The 14,047-nt window shown below is 34.9% G+C and overlaps 1 protein-coding gene across 1 annotated transcript; it reads right to left on the bottom strand.

The window, feature by feature from the left end:
- Nucleotides 1-379: 379 nt before the first annotated feature.
- Nucleotides 380-1,475, bottom strand: LOC131855999 (uncharacterized). Its single transcript, XM_059207050.1, has 2 exons — nucleotides 989-1,475; nucleotides 380-870 (listed from the first exon to the last, which is right to left on the bottom strand). Exons 1-2 carry the CDS (start codon nucleotides 1,473-1,475, stop codon nucleotides 380-382), a joined length of 978 nt encoding a protein of 325 aa, XP_059063033.1.
- Nucleotides 1,476-14,047: the final 12,572 nt, after the last annotated feature.

Below are 14,047 nucleotides of genomic sequence, written 5' to 3'. Positions count from 1 at the left end.
TTGTCATTTTTCATTTTTTCATAACGGTCATATGTGAATGGTGGCATTATTCTAAGACCTTCTAGAGACTTCACACAAGATACTGTGACAAATGTCAATCCTGTTCTTTCTCTTGGTCCTATATCAATTGTAGCTTTTGAAAGAGTGAACCCTTGAGATTTGTGTATTGCCAATGCCCATGCCAATCTTAATGGTAATTGAAGTGTCCCGCCCCTCTGTATTGTTGTTATTGTAGTTGTATTTGATGATGATCATCAAATGGCATTCCAAAATAATTATCAAATTCAACCATCACATATGTAGGTTGTTCAGGTGGAGCACTTCCTGGTTTGTAGATAATATTTTGAATATACCCTAGAGCTCCATTTACAAGAGCGACCTATGTCCATAGATTTGAAGTCAACATCACCCTTGAATTATTGCTAATCAATAACTCTAGATCAAGTTCATCATTTGAACAATCTTCTATTACATTAACACTTCCTACCTTTGTTGCAACACTGCGTGCAACAGGATGCCTCAAGGAATACAACATTCTCTTATTATGATTATGAATATTGTCATTAGTAGAGAACAAATGGAAGACATTTTCAAACTCCTCATTGGTTGCAACATTTAAATTAATAGGGATTCTCATCATAAGCAGCTTCCAATCATCAATTATTGGGTTTGCATCTCTTATATTTGTCAAATGTTGATGAAATCTTTGTTGTTGGATATTTTCTCCATCTTTTCTGAATATTCCATCTAAAGTTACCATTGTTTTGAATTCCTCCCATAATAACTTTGCTCGTCTATTGCTATCATATGTTGATCTATCACTGACTGGAGACAATTGGCCCAAATCTCCAACTAAAATAATAGATATACCTAATAACACATGTAAATTTTTTTTCAAATTATGTACTAATATTATATAAATTTTGTACGAATGAGTTATATTAAATATTATGTAAAATAGTTGCTATCAATAGTAATACTGACATACCTGCAAAGCTTATGTTTGCATTTTGTGGGAATGCCTGCCTGAGCCAAGAATCTATATTTTCCAGCATGTTTTGACCAATGAAGCTCATTTCATCAATCAAAATGTATTTTATATGTATCATTTCTTCTTGGAAACTTGTGAGTCTTGTTCCTTCTAATGGACAAAATTCTCTCACTGGGATTCTCAATTTTGAGTGAATTGTTGAAGCTCCTATATTGAAGGCAACAACTCCTATTGGTGCAAGAAATAAAAGAGGAGAACGACATGGCATTGCTACATTTTGAAGAGCTTGACTAATTGCAACAATCAAATATGACTTTCCTGTTCCTGCTATTCTTTGAATTATCATGAACAAAGGCACCCCATTTTGATTACTATGATAGTGTGCCATAATTATGCTCATTGCCTTTTGCTGTTTATCACCAAGTGTTGTGTAGTTGATGCATTGTGGTATATCATCAAATATGAGACATCCATGATCCTTCATGTTTTTTATGAATTTCATTGCTTGACTTGTGTGCTCTTCACCTTGATATTCACTAGACCAATCTGTACTTCTATCAATGTCTCTTCTGCCCAACATAACTATTTCAGAAACTTGCATAATTTGACCATTATGCAATCTAGATATAATTTACCACTCATGCTCTATGGTATTTCCTTGAACAAATTCATTTTCTTCAATTTCAGAGTCACTGGCATTTTCAACATTTTCTGCAGTTGTTGTTCGCTGCACATGCCAAGCATTATAGTTCAATGACTCCCAATTTTCTACTATGGAGTTATTATAACTGACCAATATCCCTTTCTATGTCATGAAATGGCTTGTACAATAATACGTTTCAAAAACAGAAATCAATCAATTTATCAGACTCACATGAAGGAATTGATGCAAACCTAGGAAAAACTCTGACAATGGTTGCTCTTTCTCTTGGCTCCCATTTGTTGTCTCTCCTTCTTTTTGGATTATATATCCATGATCTAGCTGCATTAATTAATGTGACACCTTCCATACAAATAGGTCTTGTTTTATATCCATCAATAAAAGATTTTGTTTGTTCATCATTGTTCTCTTCATTATTCACTATTACAGGTTTGAAAACTTTAGGAGAGACATTTAGATTAACAAACCTTCTACTGCTCTCCATCAATGGAAGCTCTAAAAGCATGTGACATGTCTCTTGTGCTCCAATGTCTCTTTCTATAACAATTTTTTGTGAGGAGCCTTCTATATGCCCGTGTAGCTAAATCATCAGGGTTTTCCATTTCTGAAAGACGCATCAACATCTGGTGGTATGTTTCCGAGCTTTTCTCGGCCTTTGCTACATACTTTGCAATGTACTTTATTACTGCATGTTTGGAAAGAACTGGCTACCAATCTATATTTGCTCTCCATAGTTGCAGTATGTGACCATTGTGTGAATTCACTCTATCATCATTTCTGGCTGGTTCAAATTTTTTCTCACTGGTTTCTATGTCTTCATACAATTTTGATCCCCTCAAATTTAATGGCCAAGGAGCATTATACCTAGAATTAATATCAACCAATCAAAAATATTATTTTCTTGCCTAATATATAATTGTGATATATACATATTACTTGATTAAATAATTACCTGCAAACCATCCTTCCTTGTTTTTTTTCATAGGCACACACCCTCCTTACAAACTGTGTGTCGTTCTACACAGTTTAATATATCTTCATAATCATGGTCAATATCTATGTCTGCAAGTTCTGTTTTCTTTTTGAGACATGGATGTTGCAGATAATTTTGGAATGCCTACAATTGGAAACAAAAGAACTTACATATCCATTTTATCATTAATTATACAAATAGTTAGTTTAATGTAATATTATAGATCTATGCATGTCTAAATATTTATTGAACATGCCTGTATATTTAGAATGAAAATATCTCTCAACACTTTTTCATTCTTCCTCATTTGACCAATCAATGCTGTCCATATTGGGAGCTTCATTGATCCATAAAAATCTATGCACATGTGGTGAACCTCTATGTTGCCACTCATATCTACACCAATAATCTTTGATATTCATTCCTTTTTCTAAAATCTCTTTTCCAAATATTGTATGTCTTAAATGCATGTAATGTGCGACTATATGAGGATAGTCAATAACATTCTTCTTTCTCTAATTTTGAGCTTCCCATGAAGTAGTCAGGGATTTTCCTGGCATTAATGCATGCAAATCAGGCCAGCACATATTTGCTGCACTTAGAGTGAAGAATATTGTAGGAGTGCTGATTTGGTAAAGCATGTCTGTCAATTCTGCATGACATTTAGCACAATACGATCTGGTACCCCTTAAAGTAGTTCCAAACCGCATCAACCTATCAGCTAAATTAGATTGCGACATGTTCTCCATATGTTGCCGTAACTCATTGATGGTGATAGGCATGTCTTATAAATTTCCTTTTGCAAACACTGCAGATGAATTTTGTGCATGGTGTCTCATTATCATGTTCATCATAAAATATCTAAATCTCGTATGTTTACCAAAACGATGATCCCTATACCGTAACAGATGCTTGACAAATTCATGCAAGTGCACTTGCCTCATTCTTGGTTCTAACCAGTCACATCTACCATCAAGAAATAATGCTGGAAATGCCATATCAAGTAACCCTAACGTGACATATTCATTGATTTGAGATGCACCAATTTTTGGCCAATCAATCAATGTTGTTGGATTTGCATTAGGATTATTAACCCATGCACAAATTAATTCAATTTCTCCTTGGGCATTAGGTGGTCTCGAAGCCATTGACGTTGTGTGCTCAACTATATTACCTTTATCAATCTCCATGATGGGACCCACAAATGTGATTTCATTTACATCTGAGTCAAATTCCATTTGCACAGTTTTCAATCTGTTGAATATATTTTCATCAGAATTTCTTGGCAGCTCATTTAGAGAATTTTGATCTATTCTGACATCTGAGTAAAATTTGTCATGCTCTACTTTGTATTTAAGTGCTTTATACACATGACCCCTATTGACTGTAAAGTGGTAATTTGTGCCACGTTGATCCCTTCTTCTAACAATAATAATTGGCAAATTCTCTATCGAATGTTGCAAAACATTTGAAACTTGCTCCACATTTTGGGGAAAACTAATAGTGTGTCCCTTGTATTTATATTGACCACCTATTGCATGTGTAACTTGCAATATTGGGTTGACACGTGCAATTAACATCTCCTCCACTTGAGTCAATTTTGCAAGGTCCTCCGGTTGTGGGCCAGGATCCATATTATTTGAAGATGAAAACCTATGATTCCCTCTCTCTTGGCGACATCTGTTGCATATGGGACCTTCAGAGATTCAAGATACTTTGATTCTAAGATAAGATTCTTGACAAACATACCACATGTTTGGGGTTCTAAATCTATCCAATTGATGCCTAAACTGCATTTGGAATCTTCTAAAATCACATCGAAGCGAACCATTTGGGTTTGACATATTTTGTAAACTACCTTGAACACCTACATTCATCTCTAATTGATGCCCATGTTGTGGTGTTTCTGGTACACGTTCTATTGTTGTTGAATTTTTATTTTGAACATTGAACTCAATATTTCCTTCAAATGGATGATTTTGTCTCTCACTTGGTTGGGGATTGACTTGTTGTCTCTCTTCTATTTTAGAATGAGAGATTTGATCAGATGTTCTTTGATGTCTATTTCTCTACAAATTTGCATCATCTCTATTTTCAATTTCTAGTTGCTCCACTATTATCGTTGCCCTTCTTCTAGCATATCTTTGTCTTTCGGCCTCATTGCGTCTTCTTCTTTGATCTTCTATTTGAACATATGTCATCTGTTCTAGTTATCATCTACGATACTCTCTCTAATATTGTCTTCGATATTCTCTTCTTTCCTCCTTTGATTCAAAATTTAATCTTGGTCGCACCATAGCTGGTACCGATTTTGAATTTTGTCTTGGTCCCTCCATAGCTAGCATCGAAGGAATTTTAATTTAACATACTAAATAGACTTGATTTTATTATTACCTAATACATTCTAATCATCAAGATCCCTCAAAGGGCAAGATAAGAGAGAATAATGGTAGATTTTAGATTAATTTCTTTTCTTTTTTTACTCATGTATTTATTTTTAAAATTGTAATCATATCTATCTTTCGTTTTTGTCACACCATATATGGTATCATATAATTTTAATGTCAACAAACTAAATAGACTTGCTTCCTTATTACATAACACTTTTTGATCATCAAGATCCGTCCAACGGCAAGATGAGAGCATACAGTGCTAGATGAAAGGTTAGCGATTGTAATATTGAGTGAAATCCACGTAACTATGAAATTTATTTATTTATTTTACTTTCATATATTTATATACAAATTTGAAATTGCATCCATCTGGCGGCATTGCCTTCCAGATACTAAATAATCATTTACATCCATCTGGCGGCATTGCCTTTTAGAAAACAAATATTTCCATTTGCATCCATTTGGTGGCATTGCCTTCCAGATAAGAAATAAGAAAACATTGTACTATTACATATTTATTTGGAGAAGTGCATGTATATCCATCTGGTGGCAGTGCCTTCCAAATAAGAAATATAAATTGTACTTTTATATATTCCTTGCCTTGCAAACTTAGAATAAACATTCATATTATAATTGACAAAGCTTACAAATTGACTAACCTTAAAGCACAAAATGAATAACGAAAATACATGTGCAATAAATAGTTCTACAAATTTAAATCTAAATAAATATTATTTAATAAATTATTGAAATAGATGTATTAATGTTAGTAAAAAACTAATATTAATACCATTAAATTCCCATTAGTAAATAAGTTAATATTTACTTGAATAGAAACAAATACCCTTAAAAAGTAATATTCTAATACTTAATACATGCATGGTTGATGTAGGCTATTGATATAGATCGTGGATCAATTTGCATAGATTTCTTGTCAAAAATTAATAAATCTGGTAAGCAAAACAAACTAGAAAAATTTAAGACATAAATTATTCCAAAATAAATTATTCATAGAAAGAACTTCTATAGATCTAATTCACTACAACTTGTTACCATAATTTTTTCTCAAACTTACTAAGTTTTGTAACTTTTTAAAAAAATGTACTAAGTTGTAAATCTTTCCTATTTTTACATAGGGGTTAGGGTTAGGTTTGACATCATGGTTGAATGTATTGTTACGGTTACAAATATTTCTACTTTTGTTTCATTGAATATCCTTATCTTATTTATTGCTAAGTTGAAGAAACAAAAATAAAGAATTGGAATTCAATTAACTTTTATTTCTTGACTGTTACATACCAGTTTTATAATATATAGCATCATTTTTTGGATTAAAAGATTATTCAAACATTGATTATAACATTCATAATGATTTCTACACTAATTCCAATGGAATGCCTCCAAACGGCCCCCTTTTATGTGGTCTTTATGCAACGCACTGGAAGATTGTATAAACTAAGAATAGTGGGCATTAAGACATGTTCTAAATGAAGGTGTATTAATAGTCAAACACTATCCTTGGAAAATATATGTCTGCCAATGATAAAGAATATTCCAGACAGAGGTTACAAGATATGCATCTGATAGATGAACAAGGAAACAATATCATTTAACTGTATGAATATTGGTATGCCAAATGCGGTTTAAGACAATGGAGAAGTATAATAATATTAATCGAATGACACATCTAAATATTGAGCTTCCCATAACAAAACATGGCTGGATTCGCTTACTTGAAAGCTTGTTGTTCTGGTGCTGGCCGAAGAAGTTGTGTTGTTTTCTTCTTTGCAACACAAAAATGTGGAAAGAGATCTAGATTAGATGCCATGACATGGTGAAAGAAACCAAAAATCATCGAAGAAAATCCATTACAAAATGCAATGATTGCAGAATAGCTTGCATACTTAATCTACATTGTTGTTCAAATGCGAATTGTTTCTTCCTCTTGTTTGGGATCAAAAACCTTTTTTCTCTCTTCTCACGAGGATTATTATATAGCATGAACTTGTTTGCTGAAACCCTTCCATTTTCCTTCCTAATGAATGCAACGGTGAGGGTAGCATGCAGTAACGTTACATTGCGTTACATTGAAGCAGAACGAATGGCAACCGCAACTTGAACCTTTACAGTAACATTCATGCATTGGGGAGGAATGACAATCGTAGCTTGCATGAACCGTTATAGTGATGTTCGTGCATTGGAGAGGAGCATGCAATATTTATAGTTGATATAACTGTCGGAAAATCTTTGGTCTTCCATCATGTCCGTTTTCTTTAATGTTTACACAGAATATTCTAGTTTTATTCTATCATTCACTCCTCCTACTGAGACTATATAGAAATGCCTCTCGGCGTAAATATGCAAATTATTTTGGTCAATAGAATAGTCAAAAATTATTTTTTAATAATTTAAAATTTAAGAAATATGTATTTACACTATTATAAAAATAATTTTTTTAATAAAATAGAAAAATATTTTGTTTTAATTAGTTCAAATGGTTGTTTTTTAATTCAAACCATTGATTTTTTTTGTATTAAATATATAGTAACTAAAGTTTTACAAAATTATAGTGATCAGTTCATTGTATAAGTCAAATAACAGTTTCTAACTAGCTACATTTTTTCAAAACAAACCAATAATTTAAATTGAGTACATCATATCTATCTTTTAGTTACATTGAGAAATCAATATAAGACAATCTAAACCAACATAATATCCTTCTTAATATAAAAAAATATCAATAGCTATTACATCATTAAGCTATTCATATTAGAGACCAAAAAACATAGTCAATCAAACTCTTAATTGTTCTTGCTTTTGTTACTCATTTCCTAGTCCATTGCTCCCAGTGGAGGGGAGTTGGTTGAGAGTTCCCCATTAATCTGACGCCTTTGATGATGAAGTCTTTCCTAGAAGTGATAAAATACTTTGGGCCGGTTATCTTCTCTTTAGCCTCTTCTTATTATGTCTTTTATTTAAATTAATAATGTAACCAAAAATAAATTCAATCACACAATTGATTTTGTTATTGTTTTAGTTTTTGATAACTAAACAAAATATATTCCAAACCTCTTTAGCATGCATATAATAAATCAAAATAGATATGATATATTGATTCAGTTTCTTACAGAGAAACCACCTGAAACATGCATTTTTAGGCTCCAAAATAATAAATCTAATTATCTTTAAATTATTTAGTCATTGTTTGTTATTGAGCTAATTATTCTATGCCATTGGTTAAGGTATTCAAGAATAGATTCATCATTATATAAAGAGCTATACACAATCTTAACTTTAACATTATTTAATTTTGAACCATCCTCCCATTTTAGACACTTGTAATTATCTAGATTATTGTTCCAATTAATAGGGAAGGGAAGATCCTTACAAGCATTTCTTAAGATAGAGTATGTCCTCCATTGTGTAGAGGGAAGATTAAACTCAACACTAAGTAAAGTCCAATATTTCAGAAGGCCATTATGGAAGATGTGGCTAAAATAGTTTATGCCTTTTTGATCTCAAATTCTGGTTAAGAAGCCTTGTAATATTGCAAGAGGCTTGCCTCTATGTTCTAGATTACACCAAATAGATTGTGATATGGATTAATTAAATAAGGTGGTTATAAATAAATGATTAAAATAATAATATAAGTAATATATAGAAAATAAAGGAAATGTATATAATATATAATAATAAAGAAAAGAATTATTTAATATTTAATATATTTAAAATGGCAATATTTAGTATATGACAATGTAATATTTAATATATTTGAAACATCCATATTCAAGATGTAATAAAGCCCCCACACGATGTAATGTTAAACATACGTATTAAACTATTAACAAGTGCCCCCCCGCCCCCCCGATTACCCCCACACGAAGTGGTGTGATAGTAATTGCAGCCTAGGCTGCGATTACCATCACATCCCTTCATGCGGAAGGGGACCCGTGGAGGGATACAACCCTCCACGGGGTATAAAGGGGGACAACAACACGTAGATTGGGAGGGGAAGGCAGCGTAAAGGATAAGGAGGACTACTGCATGGATAGAGGAAGAGGTCTGGAAGCTGCAGTTGCAGGTTACGACAAGTAAGTAATGAATGAATACTTCATTATATATGTTAATGAATACAAATAATGAACATTTTTTTATATATGTTAATGAAAATAAATAATGAACATTTTATTATATAAGTTAATGAACATGTATAAACATATGTTAATGAATGGTTTTTAGATGTTAATGAATATGTATAAACATATGTTAACAAATACATATCAATGAATAGTTAGGAATATACATTAATAAATAAATATGAATATTTGATAATGGACATTTTCTGAATATATGTTATGGAATACATGTTAAGTTAGGAATATATAAATGTGGGTTATGGAATGGAAAGTAGTAATGAATTATAAAATGTAATATAAATGTGATTATATGCTGGAGGATATAGGGAGGAAACTCCCTTAGTCTAATGGAGGGATTATGATAATCCCTAGTAGACAGTATATATTGAATATCTATATGGATATATATGGCTTGGTTGACTAAGTTCATCCAAGAAGAGACGGATCTGGCCGGTCCTCTCAGGTAGACATGGATGATGAGATGCATCATCCAAGGCAAGGAATGGATCATATAAGATGGTCTTCCTTGGTATGGCTTGGGTGTAAGAAATTACATACAAGACAAGAATCGAATTAACCTTTGATTTCTTAAATAGTTTGGGTGTAAGAAATTACATCCAAGATAGGAATCGAATTAACCTTTTATTTCCTGGATGGCTTGGGGGTAAGAAATTACATCCAAGATAGGAATCGAATTAACCTTCGATTTCCTGGATGGCTTGGAACCAAGATGGGTTCCAAGAAGGCAAGTTTCATAGCCACCTAAGGACATGTCTTAGTACTACACTTGTATCCTTTTTATTAAATAAGAATTGAGATTAGCATTAATTAAGTAATTTAAGTTTTATTGCAAATTGGTTTAGCTATATATGTATATTTGTGTATTTCTAACAATCTATTTTGCATGACAGTGGTCTCTAACTAGTAGGGACATTATAGTGGTATTAGAGCATAATCCTGCCAACCTGTGAGAAGGATTCTTAGTTTATGATCACATATCAGAGAAAGAAATGCACGAAAGAAATGGCCGATCAATTTGCCAAACAACTTCAGACCTTCATGGAGCAAACCAATGAGAAATTTGAAAGAATGAGCCAATTAATCCTCCAAAGTACAAACATAAAAAATAGAGATATGCCAAACCCTAGAAGAGAGACACACTCTAATCACACCGATAACAAACGATCTCCTCAGAGTTCTAGAAAAACAATTCCCGAATTCCTTCCTAGAGAGGAACATGTGGGGGATGAAGAGGAACCAGCCACACTTTGGGTGGAAGAAATCACCTAAATTTATGCTAGATTAGAGCCATAAGTTCAGAGGGTGGTTTCCTTCAGGGACTTCTGGGAATCCAAGACTAGTGAAGGTAGAAGGAGAAAACCTATGGGTAAAGACCTCAAAGCTAAAGTCAACAAAATGTCCCTACCATGCTTTGATGGGTTAAAGAAGGATATCGCCCAAGCTTGGGTACAAAAACTAGACACATGCCTTTCATACAACCCCATGACTGAAGGAGATGCTATAAAATTTTCCATACTACATTTAATCGGAGCAACCCATAATTGGTGGCATAATGGTCTCATTACCCTAGGACACAAAAATGTCTCCACCTACAATGAGTTTACCCAAAAGCTCATCAGCCTGTTCGACTAGAAAGACTCCGAATGGTACTTCCAAGATGGTGGAGGAGAACCCTTCCAAAATCTTTCTCTTTCTTTGTTTTGTTGGTGTTATGCTTCTTTAGAAGCCATTGTACATAAAATAATGAGCCATGTGCTCATAGGTCCTAGTGGAGATCTTAGGGGTCATGAGTGAAGATTGTGATGTTCTTGAAAATGGAGGGTATGTGTGTCCTTGAAGTGTTTAGGGGTCCTTTATAACATGGTGGTATCCTTAGGTTGGCCCAATGTGGGTCTAGGAGTCATAAAAAGCAACATTGGGAAAGTTGCTCAAAAGTTGCATGACAACTTTTAAAAGTTGTCAAGCAACTTTTCCACCATGATGTCAAGATCTTTAGGTTAGCATGGAAAAACCTAGTTTGGGCACACAGACTGAGGAAAAGGTAGTATAAGTACTTGCAAACCCTAAATTCAGGGGTTGGATGTCAGACATTGTACGGCCCTAGCAAAAATATCAGACTGAGACTGTAAAACTGTTACCAGTCAGTTTGAATGAAGAAAACAAGCAAGTTAATGGATTGAGAAATGTCTGAATCTATGTGGAATGTTTGTCATGGTGTAAATACTTTCATTTCAAGAAATTAGTTTAGGTTCTTACTTGCAGATTGAGTGTGTTTGTGTATAGTTTGTAAACTGTCTTCTTACTGTCCAGTTTTGGACAGGATTGTGTAAATGAAGTCTTAACTCCATTCCCCATTATGGAACCACCATGAAACCATGGGGAATACATGTGAAGACCCTGTTCTATAGTCCTAAACAAGCAGGGCCCTTCAAAATGCAGGAAGGCCAAGAAAAGACCTACTCCTAGGCGACACTGGACAGTGCCCGGTTAGGAGAGGTTGAATTGCAGAGGTCTTGGAGAGCAAGGTTGGATAGAGGAGAGTACATCCTTTGGAGGAAGTGCAGAGGAGTGTTTGAAGCATCATTGGTGTGAAGGAGGATCCTCCACTGATCCAAACAAGGTGGCCAAAACTCAAAGTACTCACTGTGACCCAGGCAGACCCTAGAAACCCTTAAAAACCTCAAAATTCGCCCTAGGCAATGTACGGCCACTTGGAGGCCCAAAACCTAGAAAATCCTTGAGCCCTTACCAATTGAATGGCAGTCCTTTTTGGGAGTTAGGGTTGTTTATGCATCGTTTGTGAGAGGGATCCCTAGAAGACCGGTTAGGAGGCCTAATTGGTCCTAATCCTTGTAGCCCTTTTTGAAGGCAAAAACCCAAATTTGTGAAATCGGTAAGGGGTTAGAATCTTGAATCCTCTTGGGGGCTCATAAATGGGTGGATAGACCATGAAATAGACTAGAAACAACCTTGCTAAGACCTTGGAAGGTGTGGAACAAGATTAGCCCTTATTAGCCATAGTAAGGGATTTTGAGTGTCATGTGTAGGTGAGACCTTAGGAGTAGCATAGAAACTCATTGGTGGGTGGATTGGGAAAGGTCAGGGGATTCCTCAAACAAAGGAAGTCCTAGAGACCCTAGGGTGTGAGGAGATTACCTGGAGATCGAAGGAAAGGATCCACGAGCATAGACTAGGCTAGTCTATCCCAAACCCCATACCCATCAGATTGGTATCAGAGTGAGTGAAAGACTTGTTGGACTGTGTATGTCTCTATATACTGGTGAATCAGTAGGGGAGAGAAAAATGGTTACTAATGGAGAGCTGGCTAGAGAAGTGGAAGAGCAGAAGGAGAAGAATAGACTCCTTGAAGCAGCAATGAGTGAGATAAGGGATAAACTGCAGGAAGTGGTGGATCAGAGAACACATGAACCTTGGGATGAAGACACCAAGGGTTAAGGCAAGAGAAATATAGACATAGATGACATAATTTCTGAACTAGATCCCTTGTTCAATGAAGAACCTTTTGTGAAGGCTATTAAGGCCTTGAACACCAAAGCCTTTGAAGGATTGCCACATTTCAGTGGAAGAATGGACATAGACACTATTATGGAATGGATTGAGGGCATGGAAAACCACTTTGAGTATGAAGGAGTGATAGAGGCTTAGAAGGTTAAAGTTGCCAAATCAAGATTAAGGGGAGCAACTTTAACATGGTGGAAGTACCTACAAAAAGAAAGGTTTAGCATGGGGAAGCTACCTATTGCAAATTGGAAAGCTATGGTGAGTAAGATTAAGGAGAACTACTTACTAGAGGATTATGAAGTCCAACTTCATAAATAGAGACAAGGATTGAAGCAAAAAGATCTTGATGTAACTTCCTACATCGAAGAGTTTCAAAAACCATGTCTTCAATCAAAGGTTCAAGAAGGAGAATCTATTAAGGTGGCTAGGTATCTAAGTGGCCTAAAGTGGAACATTCAGGAGGAGATAAGCCTATGGACTCCTACTACTATTTAGAAATGTCATCAGCTTGCTGTCAAGGTAGAAGAGAGGAACAAAAGGAAAGAAGACTCCAATAACAGGGGTAGAGGCAGAGGTAGAGATCAAGTGAATCACCGAGGTGGTTACCAAAGCAAGAAAAATGAGCCAAGGAACCAAGGAGAAGCCAAGTTGACTGAGCATGGTAGTGAAACCAATCTTAGAGGAGGACATTCCAGAGGAAGAGGTGCACAAGGTGGTCCAAATAGGGGTAGAAGTACCGACAGAGGTAACTCCTATTTTGCAACTATGAAGTGTTACAATTGTGGACAATTGGGACACCCGGCATATAGATGCCCTGACAAGCCTACCACATCAAACAGTGGAAAGAGGGTTGTTTATGCACAAGAAGACTCTTCAAGAAACAAGACACTAGATGTGGACTAGATTGAAATAGAAGTTGGAGAAAATCTGATGTTCAATAGGATTTTGATCAGACAGCTGGTTAAGGAGGAACCCAAACATAGGAAAGCATTGTTTAGGGTGAGATGCAAAGTTCTTGGTAAAGTGTGCAAGGTGATAGTTGATACAGGCTCAACTGACAACATCATCTCAGAAGAGGCAGTTAGGAAGTTGAAACTCACAAGAATACCCCACACCAATCCTTACAAAGTGACTTGTTGAACAAAGGACAGAGTGTGCTAGTCAATGAGCAAACTTGGGTAGAGTCTTCTATTGGAGGATATAAGGATAAGATTCTTTGTGATGTGTTACCTATCGATGCATGTCACTTGTTGCTAGGAAGACCCTGGAAATTTGATAGGAAGGTGATCTATGATGGAGAGGAGAACTCCATATCCTTTAAGAAGGACATCAAGACTTTCAAGATTCATT

The sequence above is a fragment of the Cryptomeria japonica genome, chromosome 6, assembly GCF_030272615.1.
Source record: "Cryptomeria japonica chromosome 6, Sugi_1.0, whole genome shotgun sequence".
Classification (NCBI taxonomy): domain Eukaryota; kingdom Viridiplantae; phylum Streptophyta; class Pinopsida; order Cupressales; family Cupressaceae; genus Cryptomeria; species Cryptomeria japonica.
This window is presented reverse-complemented; position numbering and strand designations above follow the sequence as displayed.